Below are 26,790 nucleotides of genomic sequence, written 5' to 3'. Positions count from 1 at the left end.
ATGCCCTTTAACAGGACTGTAGAAAGCAATGGAAGTTTGATGATCATTTTCTTGCCCTTGTCTGGATTCTCCACTTCATCAGCTTCCTTCAAGTACAGTGCAAAGAGAAAATAGTTTTAGTAGTGGTGTGTGAAAAGGGATTCCTTCATGTATTTCATAGGATATATCACACACTAAAAATCCCATAGTGATGGCTGTCTTTATTTTTGGAATAGCATAATCCTGACTTAGCAACTGTAACTCTCAGCACTGCTCTGTAACTTGCTCCTCCCTGGTCTCTACCTGTGGAACCTCTTGCTCATGTGCAGCACCTTACAACAGTTCTTGGGGAAGGGAAAAAAACCACAAGTAAACGAGTACATTTAATTTTGCAAGTAAAGCGTATAAAAGAAATAATTTAAAAAGCCATTTCTATTTAATATAAAAAGCCAGTTATTTCAAGTTGTACACATCAAGGGGAACAGCACCACAGCCTAATGAGGAACAAATTCTATCCATAATTGAGACAGCTAGGAATAAGCTGTTACATACAAATATACATCTCAATACCATATTTAATATGCTTCAGAAAAACTTAATTTATCCAAATAGCTGCAGCCCATTTTGCTTTCTCATACTCATTGTTTCCTAATGTTACTTTGCAGAGTCCTTTGTAACCTGGCTATGTTGGCATCCAGGGCTGCTAAGCTATTTTTAAAGTCCTCTTCATCTCGAGAAGTAAATGTTGAGAAAGAAGATGCACTCCAGTCAGACCTCCCTGAGAAATCATCAAATGAAATGCAGCTAAAATCAGCTGCTTTACTGCTTGTTTTCTGAGAAACCCCTGCTGGAAATGCCATCGATGCACAAGGGTATGGACTAGGCTGAGGCTGGTCTGGTTTATCCATGAAATCTTTTGCAGCCCCACTTGGAATGCCTCTTGGTCTCACTGGGACATTGTCTCCTTCTGGCTTTCCTTTACCCCCTGTGATTTCAAGAGTGTTTTCCACAGTCTTTTTCACACTGTGCCCACCATTTAATTTATCCAGTAGAGTTGGATCCTCACATGCATACTGCTGCACAGAGCTTGGGAGCTCACAGTGGTAATCCAGCCTCTGACAAGCCCCTCTGCTCTGGGGTGGCACACCACTTCTCCCAGAGACTGGCTGCTGTTTTTTAGAGGCACTACTAGTCAGTGGAATGTAAATTGTCTCATCTAACTTGGTTTGGTCATCTAGTAAAGTTCCAGAATCACTCCCTGTTTCTGCATCTTGCTTCAATGGAGCTGGTGGTCCTCTGTGAGCTAATGTTTGTTCTTCTGTGAATGTACTGTTAATTTTACTTCCTTCAGCAGCAAACTTGTCATAGGACAGACTTTGCATTTCTACTTCTCCAATTTTATTTGGGAATTGAAGATCCGGATCTATCAAAATATGATCCACTTCTAATGTTTTAAGGTAAGTCATTACTGAAGTACTCCCAGGAAACAGCTCAGGTTGCATCTGCTTTTCATGGTCTTCCAAACGAGACTTTGAGAGAGATTTCTCAGATTTGGGTCTAACACTGTCCCCTGTGAGGTCAGACAGAAGCTTGGCCATGCTGCCCTGCAAGGTTCTGTTAGGGTAAAATCAACCAAAAAGATTCAAAATCAGTCACCAAAAATAAATAGTTTAAAAATTTTCTATAGAAACAAACCAGTAGATTTATCAAGCTGTGGCAAAGTTGCAATGCACTTTCTAGATATTGTTATAAAATGCAGTACAAATGTGAACCAATTCCAAGTGTTTTTGAATTCTTCTTCAGCTCACTGTGGCTAAAAAGTAACAAAAATACCACAACCCAGTGAAGTTCTCCAGATTATTCCTGGTGTACCTGCTTTGAGCAGCACACAATGAAATAAATTGGTGCCAAGAAACTGCTACAAAGCAGATAGAAGCAGTCACCAAAATTACTAAGAAGGGTTTTCTGAATTATTCTTCCCATTGCATCTAAATTAAAAAAAAAAAATTCTTCTAACTTACTGCTCTGTCCATCAAAAGAGATGAACATTTAGATATTTATATTTGTCTCTAGCATACACACACACACACACACACACACACACACACACACACACACACACACACACACACACACGTGTAATGTGACATCATTCTACCACCACCTGGTGGTCAGCACAGCAGTCACAGAACTGTCTAAACTTCAACTGAAGCATTTGAAACGACTATTCAAAATATTCTGCTGTTCCAATCAGTCCCAACTAAAAATATAGCAGACAACAGTTTTGTTTCCTCAGCACAACATATCCAAAGCAATTGTAGATACACACCACTATCAGCTGCAAAAGCTATTTATATCTCCCAGCTTGCCACTATTTTCAGCATAAAAGAGCAAGATAAAATAAATTCACAGCAATAGCTCTTTTTGGCTAATAGATCCTTACAGACCTAATAGATCTGCTATTAGGAGTTAAGACTTCACATAAGTTATGGCAGATAGTATTTTACTTTACCACAGAATTCAAGTCACAGAGTATGACAAACTCTGTTTTAAAACAAAATTATAGCAGCATTGTAACAAAACAAACTGCAAAGAGAAGGTTTAGCTTATGTGATCTCTCACCACCAATATACTAAGACTACAATAATCCACAGGATGGAAAAAAACCCAAAAACCCCAAGGAATAAGAAAGATTTTTAAAAAAGAAAAATAATGTCAGGAAGTAAAAAAACCCCTTAGTCAATAATACCTGGTTAATTCCCTCAGTCTCTTAACTTCTGCATCACGCTGACATAATGTTATGCCCAAAATCTTATTTTCTTTCTCTGCGGCTTCCAGCTTAAACTGAAGGCTCTTCACAGTTCCTAACGCCTCTTCCACTTCTGAAATGCCAACAAGAACTTACACAATTACTTCTTTTGACTTTTAATATGCTAAACAAAGAATAACCAAATTGAAAACACGCACCAATCTTGAGCTTGGTGGAATGAATGTCATAATGCTGTTTGTTTTCTAGCAATTCTTCTTCTTTTTCTTGAATACCTTTTGCAAGATGTTTATTTTCTTCTTTCTGACTTTCTATTATTTTCAGTAGTTCTTCATTTTTAGCCTGCAGTGAATCAAGGCCTTTCTGCGACTCTTTCAATTGACTCTGGAGCATCACATTCAAGGACTGCAAAGAAACCACTACCAAAAGTAAAACATAAAATGTTTAAGTGTTTTGCGTGGTAGCTTGAATTTCTAAACCAAACTAAGTTTTTAAATTATCTTGGTAATATGAATTTTGGTAACAGATAGAAGGGTTGTGGTTTTTTTGCAACAAGCTAAAGCTCAAGCTTTCTTCTTAATGATTTAATCAGTCATCTTCATTTTCAGAGGCACATAAGCAAAAATAACCTGCTTGGCAGCTGAAGAGCCAAATCCTAGTCTGTGGCATCTAAAAAGGCCCAACAGTCCATGCAAATGCAGTTCCAGCATTAGACCCACTTAGTTCAGCTACCACTAAAGGCCACAACACATACAGACATATGAAACTATAGAGATATAAATTAAAAATTACATATCTATGGTAATAAAGCTTTTAAAAATATACCCCTATCAAGCAACATTATTGGTACTTTACATTCATAGTTGCAGCTCTGTCCAGATGTCTTCTCACTGCTTTCCTGTTCTCTAAGTTGCTGGTTTAATATTCTTAGTCTCCTAAATGTGAATTGTGAAAAAGCACAAATTCAGAAATATTAGAATAAACTCAAAAGGACTGCACTTTAAATTAGTTTCATGAGAAGTTGCTTTTGAGAATTAAATGTCAGGGAATATTTCAGAAACATAAAGAAGTCTTAATAACACATTTTTCTTACATTCTGGTACTTCTTCAACACAAAAGACTCTTTCCAAGTATCTGCAAAATACCCCTCTTTTGAAGTAAATGCTACCCAGTTAAGTGAAAACCCTCTAAATGAGAGACACTTTTGCTTTTGAGAACAAACTACAAAAAGAACATGAGCAGGCTAACTATCTTGTTAGTGCAGTTTTCAGAGTGATGCATTCACCCCACCCAGTCAAAGGCCCCATCATGAGGTAACTGATACTACTAAAATATCAAAGCTATGCTGTGTGTTAATTATGGCTTTTTAGAGTGTATGGCCTTACCAGCACACTTTCTAATTCACAAATATTGCACAGATAAGAAGGGAAGAGCCTTAACAAAGGCAACTTAAGCCAGAGCAGTTAGAGATGCTTTAGGTGCACGAGCAGTGAGGCCAGGCTCACTGAGGAGCTCCCCACCTGCGCAGCTGGGCATTCTCACTGCGCAGAGGCTGCAAAGCCAGAGCTATTTCAGCTTGGATATTTGTACTTCCCACCACAGCTGGGAGCAAGGATACCGAGTCTTCTACTTCACTCATCAACCTCAGCATTTCTGAGTCACCTGCAAGAAGTGAGGGAAGAAAGAGACTCCATAAACCTATGAATCTGTACTATAACTAATGTTTTACATGTGATTAAGCAATCTGCAAAGTGATTTAATAGTATCTGGAGGTTTTGCCCCCAAGAAAACTTCATCTGTAACTATATTTATATTTATGTAAAATTGTTGAGCTTGAATATGAAAACAATGCTTTACATCCTCAATAAAACACAACCCACCATCTTTCCAACCAGCCTAGGTTGCTGCTATTGCAATCTGTCTACACCAGGACCCTTCTCAGGGGAAAGCTCAGTACATGGAATAGCAACAATCTTTATCTTGCTGTCATGGTAAGATTAAAATATTATAAAAATAATGTAATACTTATCCAGAGTGAATCCTGAAGGTTTTACAGTTGTGAAAACCCACAGTAAGACGTCACATATCATCTGACACATACAACTTCCAGAAACTGAAGTTGCTCACTCCTTTAATCAAGCTCTTGTGTTATTTGTATGTAATAACTCTACTGCACAATGAAAATGTCCTCACCTTGATCTGTAACCAGTGCTCTGAGCTCACCCATAAGATACTTTACAGTCCTAACTTTATGGGCTGTTTCTTCCGGACTTTCTTTTCTAGATTTTAGAACCTTCTTCACACAACTTGTCTTACAGCTTGTATCTTTCACTGGAGACACATCAAGTACATCCAATTCATCTTCTTCACTGACCATGTCCTCACTGTGTTCCTCAGGAGTATCCTCCTCTGTGTCACATGAGCCATCATGTTTTGCAGGACAGTGATGATGGCCCCTCTGTTCAGTCCTGCCATTCAGCATTTCATGGGATTGTAACAGGGCTTGTATGCACCGCATCAAATCTGCTTCTTTTACCTGCTGCTCCTTGCTTGGGGCCATCTCTCTGGCACAAGATGTTGGGACCAATGCAGGCATTGAAGGGGTTGATGCTCCCAGTGTTGTACAGGGGAACACACCAGGAACAGCAGTTCCAGACTGTGTTTGTGCAGCAGCAACAGGAGCAGCAGAAAGCACTGGGCAAACCACAGGTCCTCCCATCTCTGGCACACATTCATTGGCACTGCCTACAGGAACTCCCTGCATAAAAGATATTCTAATTAAACAAAAAATTAACATGATTTTTAAATCTTTAGGAGAAAAATCCCAAACAGCACTATCCTTGTCTGACTCAATGAAATCTTGCTCATTCTTTGCGAATTATAAGAACAACTACAAATTAATAATTAAATAATTTTCCTGTATAATAAGAAGGACTTAAAATGTAAATCTGATTTAGATTACCTTTAATGTTATTGGCAACATTAAAGCACAGTTCTTTTACAGCAGTTCTGTAATGAAAACCCTCAGCAGTTTCTTGAATCCAAGCAGAACAGGAAAGAAAACAAATATAAAGAATAACACTGTAACCTTTCAATATTTTAAGTAGATGAATTTTTTAAAAGTCAAGGTCATCACTAGGTATACATGGACTGCCTGCAGATGGAAGGTAAATCTACAGTCTTACAGATTCAAGGTAGATTTAAGCCCTTTGCCATATTTCCTGAGGTGGCTGCTGGTATTCTCCATCATCTCTATTCTATACCCTGAAATACACAGGCATTTTAACCCATGTGACTCTAAGATAATACAGCATGTCTGAAGAAATAATTGCCTTGATCACTGGCAGGGAAAGCTCCATATGATATATGAGTTCTTCTGTCAGGAGTTGCTTAATGATCCTAGTGTACATTACTGAGAATGCAATTAACAGTAATCAATAATTTCCGCACTTTCAATGTTTGCTGTCCTTTACAGAATTCCCCAGGCAGAAGCAAGCAGCCAGCTGAAATGCCTCTAATTTCATTTTTTGGTGTCTACATAAAATGAGTTTTGAATATCAGTGTTTTGTCTGTGCATCACTACAGTTTGAAATACGCAAATTTTTTTAAGGGAAATTATTAGGAAAACTGACACAAGGACATGTATAAATAAGCAGGCAGTGCTAATTCAATGTTTATTGATAGAATCAAACTTTTACTTACTGACTGAGTGGATAAGGGATTAGCTGAATGCTGCAGGGACAGTGCTGATGTGGAGGTAGGTAACTGACAATTCAAAGCTGTAACATTTTGACGTCCTAAAAGAAAACAACACTTATAGATCAAGGCAACGTGGGCAAAACTCATGCAGTTAAATAGTCAACTCTACATTAGCAGTTCCACTAACCCTGGTTTGAGGTAGGAGAAGGAGTTACAGTAGGAATTTCACTGCTCTTCTGTGGGGGTTGGCCAGTTATCAGAGACATCTGAGTTTGCACACGCTCATACATTTTCTGATACGCCCCAGGAGAGTGTTCACTGCAAGGCACATGAACTGATTGAACCACCTCATTCTGTGCTGCACTTGAAAGTTCCTTCTCAGCAGAAAGTGTGGTAGATGAGGCAACTTTTCTATTTGATATTGGCACTGCAGAAAAAGAAAGAACAAAATAATCCAGCTGAAGTTGCCTGTCTTCTTGATCTACACAAACCCATTGTATTGTCTGGCAGATTCTGGAAGGCTCCCTTGAGAACAGAAACAAAGATCCTATGGCCCAGGATATGTCAGATTTCGATTCACCAGCAAATGAATCCATCAATTTTTTCTACCAGATAGAGCAACTTAAACCAGTTGGAAAGGGCAGCTGTCCTTGAAGGAAGCACAGAGACTTAATCCTACAGAAGGCCAGTTCCAAAACAATTCTTGAAATCTCTGCTTGGGTATAATTAAAACTGTAATTTTACAGTGCTGGTCAGATATCAGCTACATGCTCACTTCCTACAGTTCCCAGTGGACATTCTGCTACACACCTGTCTATAGGCCCCACTCACCTACTGGATTAGACACTGCACAGGAGAAACAGAGTGCAGAGAGGCAGAAATGATAATGAATGAAATATTTCCCCTGGGAGCAAGTCAGCTGACAGCACTCCATCCACCTTTCTATTCAGTGCTTTGGCCACTAAACCATTTGAGGTCTTGTCATTCCTAGCTACATTTCCCTGTTTCCACAAATCCTTCTTTGAGAAAAGCCTGGCTGGACACTGAACTTCAGACCAGTTTCTAGGTGTGGATCCTAAACTGAGTCCAAGGACTGCAATGATTCCCTGTCCAAGAGAAACAGGGAAAGGGTATTACCATTATCCTCCACACTTCCTACCAGATAAACCTGATGATGTTGATACTTGTAAACACATTCAGCTTTCATGTACCTGAAGTTCAAACACCTGTGAATTTCAGTAATTGTTTAGTAAACATTTAAGGTTTCTAAAAGGAAATAATACATCCTTTTGTGGAACCAACCCAGGATCAACCTGTAACAAATGGCAACAATTATGTGAAGCCTTGCTGAATCTCACTAAGCTGAGGAGTCTTTCAAGGTTGCTTGAACAAAAAAAAAAAGAAGCCTAAGAAAGCCCACTTACCAATTTCTTTTTGGACAGGGGCAGGAGTAATGATTCTTTTTAACCCTTTCTTCTTGGAAGTATTTCCTTTGGTCAGCAAAGGCTTGGAAGTAAATTTAATAGTATTTGTTTTCCCAGGTTGTTTATGGACAGTCTCCCTTCCTAGTATTAATTGAAAGAAAAAATGGTCAACAAAACAAATCAGGAGAGTATTACAAAACTAAAAACGTAACTTGTGTTTTCTATAGGTACAACCTGTAGCTTCCTTTTGTAAGATATTCTTCAGTAAAGCTGCACAATGGTCAAGTCCATTATGAATAGTATCAACCTGCACAAAGAGCACTGCAGTCAGTAAATGAGTAGCACTGTTTCTTTCAGTAAACCAAGATGCTCTTCTAGAGGTGAGTGTACCCCAATCTGCCACCTGATAAAGAACAACTCATAACCAAAACAGATATATAACTTCCCATGTACTACTTTGCAATTACATGGAAGTCTGCAAACACATACAATCTGCAAAATAACTAAATTGTGCTGTTGCACTCCTGTCCATTTGCTCAATTTGAGGTTAATTACATGCATGTTTTTTATTCTTATTTCCATGAACATTTAAACAATGAAGCCTTCTTGTATTTTGGAGACAACTGGCTCTAGACTACACAAAACCAGTAATGCAGCACTGACTGTGCTACTCTCTTTCCAGCACAAAAAACTAACAAGAGCAGCTGCTCTTCTGTGAGGGCCAGCCCTTGTCCATAAGCAGCTTATTTGTGTTTGCAAAATGTATCCTGTGCCTTGAGGAGATCTGTCAGAGCCAAACTCACTGCACACAATGTCCATTTGCTCCTATCTGCAAGATGCAGTACTCTTGCTCGCCTTGCAGGAGCAATTTCAGGTTCAGATGAAAATTAATTAGGATCTAAATTAATCTGGCTTTCTTCTGTTACTCAAGGTATTCCAATTTCCCTTCTCTTTAGATAACAGTGCTAAAAAGCCATTTAATTACCTGATTGGCAGATACATTGGAACAAAATTCTACATCAGAGTGACATCCTTTCTTTAAGCCAAACCTGAAAAAGTGAAATTCACTGTTTATACCACCTCCTTAATGGGAAACAAAGTAAAAAACCACTTACTTTCATTCAATAATAGCAAGAAAAAGAAAATTATTTCTTCATGAAACAAAATAACTTCCTATTTCTGAAAACTTTGCATCCGCAAAATTGTAAAGCAGATAATAACAATTTATGTCAAAGAAGAATTCAGTCTCTACTCAACAGTCTTCTCTACAGCTAGTAATTATATAAATTCAGTCTTTTTATAAATAAAATATGAAGAGTGAAATCTGTATTTTTATATGCAAAAATTTCTATTCAGTTTGTGCCTGTCTGTTCAAGGGCTACTTAGAACCTTTCAGTTCAAAATGTTTTATATATACACACAAGGATTTCTTGTTCAATTGAGGTATGACAATTGTAAGGCTCCCAAATGCTGATATATACACTCAATTTAAAACAGTATTAGTGAATAAGTTCTTACTGATTTCTTCCATTTGTTAGTTTAGTTGCTCCTGACAGCCTTCCAGAAGACAGAGCCTGTTGATTACAGAAATACACCTTGATTTTCATAAAGTATTTTCACAACACTTGAAGACTACTATTGCCCACCAATTCCAAGAACTTTTTGAAAGGTGGATCAGTCCAAGGGACGTTACAGCTCTCAAGGCAAGGGTGCAACTGCTGCCAGTAGAGCCTGAGACTTGTGGGCTTCATTTCACAAAATATGCCTTGACAGCAAGATGCTTAATTAATTTCCACAGCATTCTACAGACACAACCACTCAAAGACTCCCCAAACGTGCTACAAACGTGTTTCAAATGGAAACCATGCTTGATAAATGCAGACCTGAACTGTGGGGACTTGAAGAATCATCTCTGGCCAAAGCACACAGCAGAGAAACACAATCACAGTCACAGAACCACAGCATGGGTGAGGCTGGAAGGGACACAGTGGCTCAAGCAGGGCCATCCCAGAGCACACTGCCACAGCTCTACATCCTGACCTGTTCCTGAGCATCTCCAGGAAGGGAGACTCCACATCCTCTCTGGATAAACTATTCTTCCTCGTGTTCGGGTGGAACTCCCTGTGCATCGGTTTCTGCCCACTGCCTCGTGTCCTACTGCTCGGCCCCACCGAGCAGAGCCGGGCTCCACCCTCCCACACCCCCTTCAGCCATTCATACACTTTGGTGAGGTCCGCTCCCAGCCATCTCTTCTCGAGGCTGAACACACAGCCCCTTCAGCCTTTCTTCTTCAGGGAGATGCCCCAGACCTCACTGATCCTCGCTGCCTTCCGCTGGAGCCACCCAAGGAGCTCTCGGGCAGAGAGACAGGCCCAGAACCGCCCGCAGCGCCGCAGGACCTCTGTCAGGTGGCTGCGGTACAAGCCGGGCTCGGCCTCGGAAGGCCCGACCTCGCGCAGCAGTCGTTATGCGCACGGCGGGGGGGATCCCCCGACGCCCCCCCATCCCCCCCGAGCACCCCCGGGCTCTGGCGAGGAGGCCCCGAACGAGAACCGCGCCCCGCCAGCTCCCCCCGGCCCTCACGCACCTTGCGGGGCCGCGCAGTCCCTCGCGCAGCCATGGCCCGGCCCGGCCCCGCCCACTCATGCACCGCCCCCAGCAACGCCGGCCAATCACCACCCGGTCCGTCCGCGAGGGGGCGGGGCTAAGGACCCCGCCTCGCGGCGCGCCGGCGGGCTCGGGCGCGGGAAGGGGAAGGAGATGAGCTAGGCAGCGCGGCCGGGGATTGGCGGAGAGCGGGAGCGGAGTGAAAGGGCGGGGCTAAGCGGGCCGTGAGGGGCGGTGCGCGCCCGGCCCCGCCCCGCCGCTCCCTGAGGGAACGCCCCTGCGGAGCCGGCAGCTGTCGGCAGGGCAATGCTCCCTAGGCGCAGAGGCGCCGTACGCTCATGAAACAAGCGGAAAACCGAGCCCTGCAGGTGAGTGGTCACAGAGTCACAGAATTAGTCGGGTTGGAAAAGACCTCCCTGCTCATCACGTCCAGCCTGTGAGCGAACACCACCATGTCAGCCAGGCCCTGGCACTCAATGCCGCCTCCAGCCTTTCCTTAAACACTTCTAGGGTCCGCTGCTCCACTCCTCCACTACATCCCTGGGTAGCCCGTTGCGATGTCTAATCACCCTTTCAGTGAAGAAATACCTCCTCATGTCCCACCTGAATCACCACTGACGCAGCTCTGCTCTATGTGCTGTGAAAAACACGTTCAGTCTCCTGTGAAAATTTAAAAAGTTTGAAAAAGGACAATAGGTGAAAAAGATAAAGCAAAGATTATTACTGCCGGGTGCATCTTGGCACTCAGCCAAGAGCACACTGTTATATTCGGAGATGCCCCTTAAATATTTTTCCCTTACATCAACCTGTTGCATATTCATAGAGCCTTATGCATAGTAAACTTTCCCCCAAACTAGTTTACATGTTCCAAGAATTGCTTAGCATATCTCCTCCTTGGATCCACCTTTCTAGAGCACGTGTATTCCTTGGTTTTGGTTTTAATCCTTTTTAAACATCACCTTCAGTTTTGGCCCCAGGCAACACCGTCTTCTGATGGTGTGTGCTGATAGTTGGCATATTTGTAGCTGGTGTCCTAATCCTATGTTCATTGGACGTTATCCATCCAAGCAGGCATTTTAACACAAGCATACTTATATCAGCTATTTCACTACTATGTCTAAGCTTAATTAACAACAGAAATAAAAACAATATCCTTATAACAAAGTTACTTTAACACCATACATGTAGAATCCATTTAAATATTTGTGAAAAGCCAATATTATAATATGTATCTATAGCAGTCCTCTTGTCCTACCTGGCCCCCCTGGGCCTGCCTGTGCTGCAGGGGCACAAGGTAAAGCAGGCTGACTGGGAAAGGAGCTGCTGGGTCATGGTGTGCAGGCTGTATCCATCTGTTCTTGGTCCTGCACGCTTGTTAAACCTTCTGTGGCATTCCCAGAGAACACCTGTGTGCGTGGATCATCAGGGTGGTGCCTCAAGCTCCACACTCACAAACACACACGATGTTTATCACTGGCATATCAGTATTCTGCATGTCCTTGCTTTTATTAGCTGAAGAAATAGACCTTGTGAACACACAGAATTGGAAGCAATTACATTTACTCAGGCTGAAAATGTGGTTGCATTACTATGCTATTAAGGCTACTATAGCAGAAGTGTGTATAAATATTCAACATCTCTGCTCTCCCAATGTGTAAATTGTGTTGTTATTACCATGTTAACATTTATGCTGAAACTATGACAAACTTGAATTAAAAATATGTTGTGAATATATTTATCATCCTGTCAAGAAAAACCCCAAACAAAAAGTAAAAGAGAAAGGTTTTCTGGCAGGAATTTGGAGACTTCTTCAATTCTTCTCATTGAAAATTAAAAATTATAGGATCACTGTAATAGAACAACTGAAGGAAAGAATATAAACTAGAAAGATAAAAGAGAAAGATGAAAAAAGCTCAAAAAGATGTATGGCAACTACCAAATTAGAGCCAGAGCCATTGGCATACTTTCTTTTTAAGGTAGTTGCTGGAAGTTTATGGATCAATTCTTACTCAACTGATAGGCATGGGTACAGTATTTAAATAAGGAAGAATTAGTCCAAGGTGTTTAGCAACAGGTAATGTATAAAAACCAATCCGCCCTCAATCCCATCCTTTGGTTTGAAGACACACAGATCAGCCAGCACTTCATTTTTTTCATGTGAAGGAAAATGAATACAGAAAGCAATCAGGGCCCATTCTTGCCAACTGAACCGTTGTGAAACTACAGGCAAGATTGCCTCATAAATAATTTTTAAAAATGCAACCACAAGGATTAAAAATTGCATAAATAATTAAAATTCTCATGGTCGCAGAGCTCCAGGTTGTCACTCTTTAAAGACAAGAACAAGCTGTTATGAGACTCATGGTAGAACTGCAAGGGTTTGCAGCAGTGTGTGCTGAGCTCAGACTCACCCAGCAGAAGATGGATACTTCTTCTGACTGACACTGGCTTTCTTTATTGAAACAGTGTGGGGAACCAGTGAATATCTCTGGACCTCTCTGGTTGTTATGGTAAAACTGAATTAATAAAAAGAGATTATTTTTTGTCTAACATACTGAAATGCTTCAAAGCCGTGAGCTGCATTCATATATAATATTTTATTGTTACTTTTATTTATAATCAAGATATCTTTCAGAAAGAAAAGTTAATTCCATTTAGTGAAACCATTTTTATCTTTTCCTCCTGTTTGACAGATAACTAACATTCCTCAAACAATTCCAGGACATGGTTTTGGATATGGCTGAGGCCTTTGTGAAAAAACTGACAATCTTCCAGGTTTCACCCCTGTTTGGTGTAGAAATAATGCTAATGTCAATCAGAAAAGAAGAAAAAAAGCTGGCAAATGTGAGATAAATAAAAGCATAGTATATGTGGAAGAAAAGACTCAAATGATTAGCCAAGGAAGAGCTGCCTGAATTATGAATAATTAAAACATACATGTGGTTGTATTTGCAATCTTAATGCTTGAGGTGCTGTCCATATTGCATGAAGCATCACTGAAAATAACAAAAAGCTTGTTCTTACCCTAAATTATTTACAGAGTGAGTTGAAACACCAGGGTCTTACAGAAAACTCAGTACAAGACTGATGTGTTTAATAATGATGAAGAAATACACACAGAACACAAAGTTTTGAGGAGCAGAGATCTTTGAGGGAACAATTCTCAAATAAAGTAAATCAATGCTTCTTTGTTGCAGGAAGGAGAGAAAGGGAAGAAAATGAAGCTAATAAATGTGAGAGAAGACACTCATCAATCAATCAATCAATCAATCAGTCAATCAGGTAGGTCTTTTCCAATACTTACCGAGGAAAACCAAGGAAAGTTCACACTCAGTGTAAGTCTGAAGTCTCTTGCTACCACTACTAACAAGTTCTAGTGAAGTAATTAAATACTAACCTAAGCATGATTGAGCCCTAGAACAACTAATGTTAAACTTTTCTCTGAGCTTTCAAAAGAGTTGGGTGGTCTTAACAAGGGAGCATTTCACAAAATAAGGAACTTTTTATAAGACAAGTAGGCCAAGACTACCAGTCATTATTGTTTGAGATTATTTTGGTAGTTCTCCAAGTCCCTCTAAGTGTAGAATTAGGGAATTAAGCTACAACTTGGCTAACAGAAAGCAAATTAACAGATTTTTGTTTATCCACCTGTTCTTCCAGCTACAGAGAGCCAACAGAAAAGAGCCGGTGGATAGCAATGAATATGTAGCTAAGAAAGCAACCTATAGAAAACAGATTTTTTCTTTGTCAAATTCAGGCTTAAGGGATGCCGTGACTACAGTAAAATATGATTAGAGGAAGCAGAAGTTTAATAGAGAATTGTTTCAGTTGGACAGGTAGAGATATAATGAGGAGGTAAAGATTGATATTTTATGGACCCTAGAACTGAGGTGCAATTGTAAAAGAGGCTTCAAAATTATCTACACTAGATTTTCAATGTCTCACTCTAATTTCAACCATGCATAGTGACAGCTACAGCAGGATTTGCTCCAATAGAGACATGTGATCTCAGTGGTTCACAAAGCCTGCCACCACATTTTTATTTTCTGATGTCTTTGGAATGATTGTGTCTATAAATTATTGATTTCTTCTTCATAGCATGTAAATATAGAGGGGAAAAAGTCTTGGCTTTGGACTGTCTGCCCTCATTTAAGTGAAGGATTTTATGTAAAACTCATTAAATGCTCTTCATCCTGAGAAGTTCTCACCAGGATGAGATCAGAAGGGTGTTGAGTTATGACTTGCAGGAGACGTCAGTAAGAGTCGAGCTGTTATGGCCTTTCTGAGCTGATGACGGTGTCACACGCAGAATGCTCCAACAGCCGGTGACACTGTGCTGACACAGAACTGGTGCAGGAGGCTTGACTTCCACGAGATGGCGGCACAGGCCCATGAAAATTCGCTCTGCGCTGAACCTAGAAGGGACTTGGAATTTCCATGCGAAATTTCCAGGCACATCTTGGGTTAGGCAATACTAGGAGAATCCCACTGGTATTTCGTAGAATTTTTGTCACAACTTGTCTTTTCAGGCAATCTTACTGACAATAGTAATGTTTTATTAGTGGAGGTGTGTGAAAATAGTAATTTTTACCTAAAGCACTTTATTTATTGCTCTACTAAATATAAAATCTACTCTGACATCAAACTGATCTTTAAAACCGCACAGACAACTTTCACAGTATGCAAGTTTAATAGGAGATCTAGAATCTGATGGGTTTAGGGGAAAAACAAACTAACAACAGATTAATATCTCAGATATTAATTTCATTCTAAGTTATGAAAAGAAATGAAGCAATAGAGGAACAATAAATAAAATATCTGAACAGAATTGTCTCTAATTAGAGCATTTCTTCAAATTTCCCATGAGGCAAGTTTTGGAACTAGCAGTGAGAGTATTGAGGTCAAAGGTCAATGAAGTTTGTCCCCCCAAGGTTAAACCCTGTAACTTTTATTGTTTTACGAGAAAATTCATAGATAAAGAAGTTATAATATCTGAGAGACTTAAAAATAATATACTTGTTTTGCAAACAGCCAGCAGAGCTTTAACCACCAATTTCTGCTTGAAGATTTAAGTTCCATTTGAGCTGTACCAGACCATTCGGATGATCTCAAGGGCTCCTTCCAAGCTGAATGGTTCTGTGATTCTGATTCAAAACTTTTTTCTTCTAATTTTTTTTTTCCTTGACATCCACTTTTGATTATCTCAGTGTAATCTATTGCCTTGCTCACATCCATGGCCTAACCTCATCTGAATTAAAGTTTTTTGTCTGAGAAATAAAGCTGGCTATACAGATATTAAAGCAGTGCTATGACCAGTGCTCTGTTAATCCTCCTCGTGATCACACATAGAAATTATGGGACTTTATATGTAAATGTGTACTCAGCTGGGCTAAATTGGATGAGTGAGAAGTCCTTTCTTAAGATCAGCAGTGAAGCAATCACACCAATACCTCTACCTAGTCACATCAGCACTGTAACCTAGTTGTTTTCCACTGATAACAGAAATTCACAAATCCATTTTCCTCTCTCTGTTGAATAGTTTAAAGGATTGAAAAAGTCACACATTTAAGTGCTCTGAGAAGTATGTAGGTACTTTTCTGAATCCATACTGAAACCCATGACTGTACTTCCTGTGTTGTCAGCATTAAGTGATAAGCTTTTAAATTCTGGTTTCTTGAGGAAATGTGAGAAGACTGCAATTTGCTTTCCATATGTATTGACTATCAATTGCCATTAGATCCAAACCCAGTATCTGCCCTTTGGTTTTCTTAGTAACTGAAAACACATGTTGTGGTACTGACTTCCCCTCATGTTCTTGGGTTTCTTTGACAGAGACTGCCTGAATATGAGGTAGTGTGGAAAGATGCTGATGTTTCCTTTGACACAAGAAGTTTGTTCCACTCTTCTTCATTAGCCATACAAAATCAGAGTGAGTGAGGAATAGCAAGACAGAACCAGGATATTGGTTCAGCAATCAGTCCTGGCTGCTGAGTGATGCTGGAAACAAGGGAAATGTTATGTGATCACGCTTACAGCCCTGCAGGAACAGCTGTAGAAAACTGTTACATGAAGCCTACAGCTTTGTCCCTGTCTCTCCAGCTGTCTTCCCTAATGCTTAATTTGTTGTCAATTGTCTGGAAAGAAAAAAGCTATTACAAATATTCTTGCCTCATTGATCCTTGAAAGAAGATAGTCAAAGTAATTCCCTCATTCCTAAAAAAAGATTTCCTCCTGACTTTTAGTGGTTACCTGGTTAAAACCTTGATCTCCTTTTTCAATATAAACATCAACACAAAATCACAATATACAGCATATTCATTCAGGACAACATGGAAGTATGAATAAATTTTCAACTCTGAGCAGGTTATACACCAGGCTTAAAAACTTCAGCCACTCAGTTCTTTCAGTAGTGTCCGATATTCCTTGCACTCTCAGATAAGTCTTCTGGGAGATTAAGTGCCTCCTACTTGTGAGCCAGTTCAGCTACAGGCAATACATCTCTCCCTTCCATCTGGGGATAAACACAAATTAAAAATGCATCGCAGGAAAAATGCATCCTATTTGCCTCCATTTAGAGGAGGAAAAGATTTCTGTAATCCAATACCATCCCCCAAAATAATTGTATTTGGCTTGACCTAGGCTTTTCTTTTCAAGATGTGTTGTGATATGTGGGGAGCATCAGTGACATCAGAGACTAATTTGGTGCCCAAAGTACATATTTGTTGGGTACATTTAAAAATATTATAGCAAAAATACTCCATAAATAAAGTAGGATGATAAAGTGGAAGCACATAAATGATTATAAGTCATAAAAATACAGGTAAAATTAACAGTGTGAGTGCAGAAAATAGCTAGTTCTGTAACATCTGGAAGGATGTTAATTTTGCAGGAGTGTGGCCTGGCTATAATTTTATATTTGTTACTGGACATTTAGTCATGCATATTCTTTCTTTGGCAATGGGGATATGACTTGGAGGAGCAAGTGATCTGAGTATGAAAACCAGAAATCTTCAGGGCCAGAGGAAGCACAGCTGAAGAAATAATCTACCTTCCACTGTATAGAAACAGCTAATAGATCAGTATTCACCATCTCTATATTATCCATGTAGAATATTTATGGACATACAGGTGGAAGCAAATCATCCAAACTAAAAATGTAGTCAGTGTTAACACTATTACTGTAGAATAAGAAGCTTATGGATGTAAATTGTCAATGTGAAACATATTTGCCCCAGCAGTGGGGAAGATATGTCTTGCTTTTTGATTTGAGACCTTTAGAGCTCTGGTGTGATGTCTTTTCATTCCGTCCAAAGCATCCTTCCTGATGTCTGGGGAGCATCACTGTGGGCCACAGCAGTTGTACAATACAGAGATTCAGATCTCTGGCATCAAAGTTGAGATGTCAAAACAAAAAGGCAAGCCTAGAGGTCACCAGGTCTCTTCTTCTGCCACAAGGCTGGATCAGAGATGTCTCTGCCCATCCTGCCAGGAGCCTGCTCTTGAAGACCTCCAGCCTTTCCATGTGGCATTCCATGTCCTGCAGCCCTGAGGGCATCAGTGGCCCTAATGGTTCTGCCCAGCCATCCTTGGAAGAGCCCTCATGCCTGCCCTTGGGCCAGGGACTTTTACTTCAGCCCAGCCCAGGGTAGTCAGTCCCTGCCCCAGCAATGCCGTAGGGTGCCAGGCTCAAGCCACAGCCAGGCCTTGCTTGGCCATGTGCATTCCTGATCCCAGTCTGCTGGCTGGCTCTTGGCTTGGCCTTGCATCTGCTGCATCACCAGAATAATGCTGTCTTGAGCTGTCTTGAGCTGCCTCCCCTGGCCTGCCCTGATTCCTTGCTCAGGGCAGTGGGATGGGCCCTGGGTGGGAGTCTCTGCCCTGCCAGTTGTGGAACTGGAGGTGGCTCCTGGCATCCACCACTGAGGGAGCAGCTGGCCCTTGTGCACTTGGAGCTACCATCCTCCTGAGCAATCTGTTGCAATGCTTCACTGTGAAAAAGTTTATCCTGTGCCTGTCTTAAATCTTCCCTGATGGATTCAAACTTACTGTTTTATTTTATATTCTTCCTGAACTTGGAGGGCATAAATTCCCTTTCTTCTTTGCAGCAGTGTTTTGAAGATTTGAGGGTAATTGCTATGTTGTCGTTGTAGTCCATTTTCTGTGCTAAACATCCTGAAATTGCTCAATACTGCTTATGTGTTGTGTTTCATAAACTTTAGTTACTCTCATCTGAAAACTTCAGTTGATACGCATCTTTCTTGAAATATAATGCCCAAAATGGGACAAAAACACTTCAGCTGAGACTTACCAATGCTAAGAATAACAGGAGGATTACATCATCTGTCTATAAATGTTACCCCTGTTTATATTTCTTAGTACAATGTTTTTCTCTTTTGCAACAGCAGAGTGTTGTCAACTAATGCTGAACTTGAATTTCATGATAGTCCTCAAAACTTTCTGCAATAGCATAAGAAATCCAGTTATTCTTTATGTTGTCTATATTGCTGCTGAATTCTGAATCACTGTAGAATGCTGTACATTCCTGTATTAAACAGCTACCTTTTTTCCACAAGGCTTTTCTGATTTGTTAAAATATGTTAAGGGAAGTTTTAATCTGGGTTTCATTCTCTAGGTCCTCAGGATTTGAAACTGCTTCCTTTAATCTACTGACATGTAGCAGCCAAAACACAATTCATATATCAAATATTTTCCCTTCCTATCAGAAGAGTATTAATAATACAAACATTTCAATTACCATTTTGGTTCAATGTTAGCATCACAGTACGATGAATCAGTTTTGTCAGAAGATGCTAATGAGAAAAATTCAGTGTATTACACTTTCTACACTGCTTGGTTATTCCAGGTTAGGCTTGCTGCTGCAGTGGATTGGCTTCAGAACATGGCAGTGGGGTGATGAGGAAACAGATTCACTGCAAACCTGGTCATTAAATGTACACACCTTGGTTATGTAATTTACATACACATGTAAATTCAATAGTATTTTTGTAGGTTTGATAAATTCCCTGATGTATTGGAAAAAAAGAAAGGTACCAGACTTCTCTGCCTGTGAAAATTATGACCTTTGATTATCTTTCTAGGAAATTAGATAAGACCTAGGCCAGATACCACTGTCCATTTAAAATGGAGTCTCAGCTGGGCCCTATACAATTGATGTAAATCCATACAAGTCCCTATTAATCAATACATTTACCTGAGCTGGGAAGCTGACCTGTATTCTTGGTTTAGTCACTGGGAGCCTTCTGAATCTGAGCTTATCAGAGCTCCAAATATTTTTTACTCCTTTTGGACCTTAGCCTCAAACATTTGAAATTATTAGGGAATTTGCTATTTATTTAATAGGAGGCATGTGATTATTTCCTTTATAAACCACATAATAGTGCTGAAAATGTATCATTATCTGCTCCTTGAAACAATAAGGAAATTACTAAAAATAAGCATGTGTTAGATGTTAGTCTAGTTAGCACTGGGACTCCATCAAAGGATGCAAGTAATGGCTTGAAGGCAAAGTGTTGTCTTCACCTTAAATTATTCAGTAGAATTAAATAGCATTAAATCATCAATATCATCATCATCTTCACCTTAATTATCTTCTCTGAGAAAAGCAATTATTGAAGTAAAATAGACTTTAGTCACAGGAAAGCATTTATTCTCTAAGCACAGGTTCTCCTAAGCTGTTTTATGGGATGGGAATTATCCTTCAGTTTTTCTCATCCAGCTCCATCACAGTCTTTACCTGGAAACTCTGGTTTTGATCTTCAATATCTCAGTATATTTCAGCTCAATCTCTCAAGCAATCATTTTTACTCCCACTTGTGGAACAGCCATACAAATCCTTCAGTGATCTCCTGCCCATCATACTTTCTGAAATATTTGGGCAAATAATTAAAAAAATATTTCTCAGGATCTGTGTAGTATCTCTTTTATGTAAAAAAAACAAAATTAAAAAGTAAAAATCTCTGCCTACTATTTTGCCCAGCCTGGTAATGAAAGTGACTGGAGATCTTTTACTATTTGATGACTCTTTGTTGTCTTATGAGAAATTAATTCAGTGGTCTCACTCTGCTTGCTAGTGAATATGTTAGCATAATTTGTGACTCCCACAGCAGAAAAGGCTGAAAATATAAAGACTTGAGAACAGTTTTTTCCTTTTCTAATAGAAATTATTGTGGATTACCCCTGAGGGATTATCCCTGGCTATCCTTAAGAAGGGAGGCAAGAAATGAATGTTTATAATTTCCCTATATGTAGCCATAGCCAAGGGAAACAATAGCCTTGCACACCAGCCCTACATATATTGTGTGCTCTTGGACCTCAGCAGGGCGCAGTACGTATGCAGGTGAAGGGTTTGAATGCTGAATACATTCTGAAATTCACATATTCGTGTTCTCATGTCAAGGATGCATCTTTCATCAAGCCTGGGAGGTCAAAATCTATTATTTACTGTAAGTTCTTTGTTTGATCTTGGTTTTTCGACATCCAATCTGACAATCCAAGGACAGCAAAATTAAGTAGGGTATGTCTTTCAGGCAGCAAATTTTTCATTCCCTAATTCTCTGGCACAGGTGGGATGACACAGGAATGGCATGTGGCCATGGCTGAAGCAAAGTGTGCTGTCACTCATCCTAAATGACCCCTGAGCCTTTCCAGCCACCTGCTGCTCTGACACTTGGCAGGAAAACAAAACCATATGACCTGGTTGCTGAATTTCCTTACTTCATGGCCCCTAGGCTTACATGAGTGGCAGGAGGAAGCCTGTTCATCACCGTGTATTTGGATCCCATCAGTCATTCCTCCACTCTGGTTCTCCTGTAAACTCCATGCTTCAAAGAGAAACAGAAAATAAAGCAGTCAGGGCAGTTTTCTCTCTTCTCTCTTCATGATCCAGCCAGCATCCAGCAGAGAAGCTGCTGTACAGCTGCAGCAACAGGGAAGGAACACTGGATTGTCCAGCCTTGGATGTATCATGCAGCTTCTTCCATGCTTACTGGAGAAGAGGAAGAAGAGGTATTATGGGACGGGTTGCCAGCTGCAGCAGTAGCAACTGATCGCATCAAAAGCCTCAATATTTTCAACTCTTCAGCAAATACAAATTTTCTAAAGTCAAATTGGCACCATAGGAACTACAGGCCATCAGCAGGTAAAGGCACAGTCCCTAACATGCTGGTGTATAAACATGTTTGCTTTCTGGCCTTGGCTTTGAAAGTTTGGAATCAAAGAATGAAGGGTCGCTGGCATATGGAAGAAGGAGATTCATTGAACAAGCTGTGAGTAAAAGATGACATTCACACCAGTTCTGTGAATCCAACTCACACTTGCAACCTCTCCCTGCCCTTCAGTCTCTCCTTTCTTCTGCTGTCTATGGATTTCTCACTCCCCACATCTGTATCCCTCTGCATCAGGAAGGAGACTGCAGCATACTATTGCATCTGTCCAGATGTTTCCAGGAACAGAAAAGACCCATGTTCAGGCTATGTGACAAAGGCCACTGGCAAATGTTACATTCCTGACTCCTTTTCTCTTATTGTGCATCCTGGTCAATCCCCTGCCCACCACCAAAACCTGCCATTTTGGATAAACATCTCCTGTTTTGGTCTATTTTAACCAGTCTATTTTGGCATTGCTAATGTAAAGAGACCAGAGAGTTGCAAAGAGCAGTACCTAATGAAAGATGGAGGTGCTGTGTACATCTGTACATAATTTTACCAAATACCAAAATTAGCAAAATATTTAAAGCATCTGAATTTTGCTTTGACTTTTAATTCCTTTGGTTCTTTACCCTATAACTGGAACTCTCCTAATACTGCATCAGTATACGCTGAAGTGGAAAGTCCAAATCCATTTTATAGAATCCATACTGAAAATAAGAAAATAAGATTAAAGATGAAGTTTTTGACTTCTGGGCTTTATCAGTCTCTAGGAAAAAAAATTACATTTTCAGCTGCAGAGGAACTGGGCAGCCAGAGCACATAAATGAAGTAAGATGAAAGCAATTGAGAAAGGAGGGGGTGAATGAGGCAAAAAAGCATGGAGGAGGTATGAAAGGGTCAGATGGCTTACTTCGAAAGTAAAAAAAAAGGATCAAAGGGTAGAAAGCCAAGTAGCAGAAGAAAGAATTATAATTTTAAACAAACTAGAATAGAAGAGTCTTCATGGTGGATGGTTGGAAAAGGAAACTGAAAGGTACTAAACCAAAAAATTATAGTAAGATAGAACTTGTGGGGGAAACAACAGAGAAGAGCAAATAAAAGTGTCTGCTAAATGGAGAAGCATTCTGTCATTTGCATCAAGGGATGGTGGCATAAGAACAGTAATAGCTTCAGCTGTTCAGGGAGAGGTGTTGGAAATCCTTTTGCAGTGGTGCAAAGAGAAATGTATTTTCCATATTACATTCAGCCGAGGCACTTCAGCAAGCTGGTGGAAGCAATTAGCACAGCTGATTGGTGCAGCATTCTTTGGATACTGGTCTGCTAGGCCCCATTTTTGCCAACACATGATACTTACAAACATTCCTTTTAAAGCATTAAGTAACAAATCAAGAAACTAATGAGACACTTATAAATATGATCCTGCTTTTAAGGACAGGTCTGGTAGCAGAGGCTGAATAATGATCTTCATGTGGGAATGGAGTGACCTTCAGGAAGGTTATCAGGTGGGAATCGGAGAAAATAAGAATGACTTTTCTCATTTTCTGGCTCTAGTTTTTTTCTGTGTCAGCTTTTGTTGCAGTCTGTGTAGGTGGTAGAGAGATTTGAGCTCTTTATCATTGGAGCCTGCAGTGGAATCCATAATTTCCTTAGATTCTCTGTGGATTTATGCTGAAAATGAGGCAGCAAAATAACTTGCTATGCATATGTTTTCTTTTGCTTACGCCTTTTTTTGCCTACTGTATTTTTTAGAGTTATTTCTCTGTTTCCTACTATGTGGCAATCTTTTGTGAGGGTTTTATCCTCACATTGTGAGGATAAGAAATGATCAAGATTTTTAGCACCTCTTCTAGATTTGGCTTGAGCCAAAAACACAGTAAAGCAACATAGGGTTGTCCTCCCTCAAATTTCTATGATGGAAAAAAGATAGACAGAAAAGTCAGGAATAGACACAGTGTTTTCCTTGGAGATGGAGAAAAGAAAGATGGTGTCAAGAGAGAAAATGTATTGTTTTAAAAACCTCTTTTCACTAAATCATAATTACTGGTGAGATTCTAGCCTGGTTTCAATAAACAGAATAACAATATTAACATTTGCAGTTTTAGTGACATTAATGAAAAATGGCAGAACACCTCCAGCTCACCCTTTCTCCTTACATTTTTGTCCACTAACAAGGGAAATATGTGAAATGTGATACATCAGCAGCAAATATACTGAAATCAAATAGCATTAAAATGGAAGGAATTGGTGTGCATATGCAGGAGGTGTTATCCCCTTCCAGTGATAATTCTAATGATTTTTACCTGATGGGCATCTCAACAGATTGTCTTCTGATCTATGGAAGACTTGTACATGCATGTGTGTGTGTAGCACAAAGGAAGTCAAAGAACAATATCACAAACCCCAAAAAGTGAATTGAAAAAAAAACCTGAATCAATCTCACAAAAATAATAAGCAGACAAAATATTTAATGGACATACATTAGCAGACTTAAAAAAAAAAGGTCCATTGCCTTGCAAAGAACCTCTAAACTTTCTCCTTTTGACCCCTTTTTGTGCTCACCTCCATTTGTCATGGACCTGTCTCAAATCATGAGGTCACCTATTGCAGATGCATTAATGAACAAGAGTTCTGAAATGGGTCCTGCTTAAACAGCATTAGGGGTAAAAAAAGGTACATGGAAACTTGTCTCATTTTGTAGTGAGCTATTGCTGCTGTAGCAACTTTCTCTAGCATGTTGATGTAGGTGGGTGGTAAGTGAGGCTGAGCATGGAAAAGCAAAGGCTTCTCATCACCTTCTGCGTGAGAGGGAGCAGTAGCTGGTGAGTTTTAGCCCAACTGGAAGTGCTCTGCAGGAGTAATCTGTGGTTTACCCTTGCTGCATCAATGACACCTTTGGTGCTGGCATCTTGCAATCAGGGCTTAAGCCTGAGACCTTACCCCACAGGTTTTGTGTACTGGGCATGACAGTTTGCAAATAGGATATGGTGTTTTCAACTCCCTGCTTTACAGTGGATTTTTCTGAAGCTCAGTGTCTCTACTGCCCCACATTTTGCCCAGTATGATTCTTTCTTGCTCAGTTTCAAAACTCTACAGTTCTGCAGCCAAGACAGAATTTTCTTGCCCTTCCATGCTGAGGGAGGAAAGAATTTCTGGGACAATGGAGAGGACAAGTGGGGTTAAATTGCCATTTTGTCAGTTTTCCAAATTAGCCACAGGGCCCAATTTAGTAAATGTCATTGTAAATGAACAAATTAGACTGACATCGTTCAGACTGATTCAGACAAATTAGACTGACATCATGTTGTTTTAATGTAAATAAGGTTCAGAAAGACTCTGGAGCTTTTCTTTGATAAATAAGAAGAAATGCAATATGACTGCAAACTTTTCAGTGAAAATAAAACAAAACCTTGCCTTTTGTGTTCTTGAGGAGTATTGTAATGAAAGTGCTGATTTGGGCACCTGTCCTAAATCCTTTAAGTTCAGAAAGCCTATCTCCTTCTTTTGCCTAAACAAGATGAAATCAAATACCTAAATTACAATTCCCTGGAAAAAAAGAGTAGGGCTTGGAATGAGGCACAAAAGAAGAGGTAGACCAAGATGGTGCTTGGGATGCCACAAGTTGCGGTAGGGCCAGTGGGAGATGGAGGCAGTGCTGGGAAAGGAGCCCTGGGGTGCCCTGGAACAGAGCTGGTGTAGCAGCAGAGAGAAAAACCACCTCAGTGGCCTTCAGTACCAGCAAGGGAAGAGGCTGGAGTCTAATAGTGACTTAATTATCCGACAGCTCTTGCTGTATAGCAGCAGTTGGCTAATCAGGAAGGCTGCTAAATCACAGCTTTACTGTAGAGAAAGAGCTGATGTATTTGAACACACAGTGAAACTAGAGAATCGTGTAATTATGTTGTTACAAAGCAGTACTTCTTTTGTTTGCCCTGTGTTATGTATCACTTTTTTATTTTGGATCATTGGAAAATGAGAGCCTGATTTCTCTTCTGGTCCTGGAAACATTCCTGCCCAAAGACCCTTTGTGTGAGTCCATCCCCAAGGGTCTGAGATGGGCTCCTCCCATCACCTACTGACCCTGGCAAAAGAAGCAGCCTCTTCTACTTCTTCTGTGAAGCAGCTTTTGCTGTACAAATAACAACATAATGACCATGGGAGGAAATGAGTTGGCAGTGAAAGTTGGAAGGAAACTACTGTTGATTAGTTTAGCAGCCAGAGCCTGTTTTTTCACCTTTTGCTTTGATAAAAGTGTTTGGATTCCTTATACCAAATAGAAGCATTATAAAGACAAGTTGTCAGTAGCATAACTCTGCCCACACCATGCAAGCACCATTTATTACATATATGGGGGAAAGCTGTGAAAACATAGGTAATCTGCATATCCACCAGTTATGTACTGTGAGTTGAGTCTTCATCAAGCCTTTAAAGGAGCATCTCCTAAGGGAAAAGCAAGGGAAGCAAGTATATGATGTCAATGAGGGATAAATTCTATATTGATTGAATTGGATTAGTTACTTTAGTTTTACCTAGAGTCTATGAAAAGCTAGTAAAAATGTAAGCTTTGGATCAGGTTAACTGAAGGGTAACAAAACCATTAAAAGACACAGCCTTGATACACCATAACATATATTAATTAAACCGGTCATAATCACCAAATCAGAGTCCTGAGCTTTACTCACACAACTGACCTGGAGATTTCTTTTCTTGTCACCAGAAGCTTCTTTGTGCCTGGAAATGCATTAAAATTACTGTTAGAGAATTATTTCTGGGTGATGAAAGGCTGTTGGTACCTCCCTAGCTGGCTGCAAACCAAACAGCAAATGTAGGATTCTGTCTTGCCACAGCATTGCAGTTTTGCAGCTGGGATAATCAAACCTTAAAGTATAAGTACAGCAAATAATAGAGCAAAACATTCTACATTTTAAATGAGATGGAATTACTGGTAAAAAACAGATATATTTCAGGGAATATATACCTCTTTTTAGGGAAAAGTATTTCAAACGTCTAAAGGAAAAATTCTGCACCCAAAATCATATTTGCTACTTCCCACTTACACCTGGTAAACTAATAAAAGCTATTCCTTGCCTTTGCACACCATATCTCTTTTTGTGATAGCAGTGTGATTTAAGATGCAGGATCTTTGTAA

General features: G+C 40.1%; 1 protein-coding gene across 2 annotated transcripts; it reads right to left on the bottom strand.

Annotated features, from left to right (window-relative positions):
• Nucleotides 1-396: 396 nt before the first annotated feature.
• CCDC14 (coiled-coil domain containing 14) lies at nucleotides 397-10,511 on the bottom strand. 2 transcript variants are annotated; one of them, XM_059852709.1, is made up of 13 exons: nucleotides 10,457-10,511; nucleotides 9,388-9,443; nucleotides 8,855-8,918; nucleotides 8,104-8,176; nucleotides 7,870-8,010; nucleotides 6,633-6,872; nucleotides 6,449-6,543; nucleotides 4,940-5,504; nucleotides 4,267-4,408; nucleotides 3,602-3,681; nucleotides 2,947-3,165; nucleotides 2,729-2,861; nucleotides 397-1,593 (listed from the first exon to the last, which is right to left on the bottom strand). In XM_059852709.1, the coding sequence occupies exons 1-13, from the start codon at nucleotides 10,487-10,489 to the stop codon at nucleotides 618-620; spliced, it is 2,817 nt and encodes a 938-aa protein (XP_059708692.1). In that variant the 5' UTR covers nucleotides 10,490-10,511; the 3' UTR covers nucleotides 397-617. The 2 variants fall into 2 exon arrangements, with proteins under 2 accessions (XP_059708692.1, XP_059708691.1); XM_059852708.1 differs by lacking the exon at nucleotides 10,457-10,511 and adding an exon at nucleotides 9,753-10,354.
• Nucleotides 10,512-26,790: the final 16,279 nt, after the last annotated feature.

Source organism: Haemorhous mexicanus, chromosome 8 (genome assembly GCF_027477595.1).
Source record: "Haemorhous mexicanus isolate bHaeMex1 chromosome 8, bHaeMex1.pri, whole genome shotgun sequence".
Taxonomy (NCBI): Eukaryota; Metazoa; Chordata; class Aves; order Passeriformes; family Fringillidae; genus Haemorhous; species Haemorhous mexicanus.
This window is presented reverse-complemented; position numbering and strand designations above follow the sequence as displayed.

What these genes read in the sequence shown, in the direction of transcription:
- CCDC14 (XM_059852708.1), bottom strand. Translation starts at nt 9,998, where the DNA reads ATGCACAGGGAGTTCCACCCGAACACGAGGAAGAATAGTTTATCCAGA. An exon ending in TTCAAGTCCCCACAGTTCAG is followed by an intron (nt 9,444 to 9,752) that starts GTCTGCATTTAT and finishes TGTAATCAACAG; the next exon opens with GCTCTGTCTTCTGGAAGGCT. An exon ending in CCCTGTCCAAAAAGAAATTG is followed by an intron (nt 6,873 to 7,869) that starts GTAAGTGGGCTT and finishes CTTTTTCTGCAG; the next exon opens with TGCCAATATCAAATAGAAAA.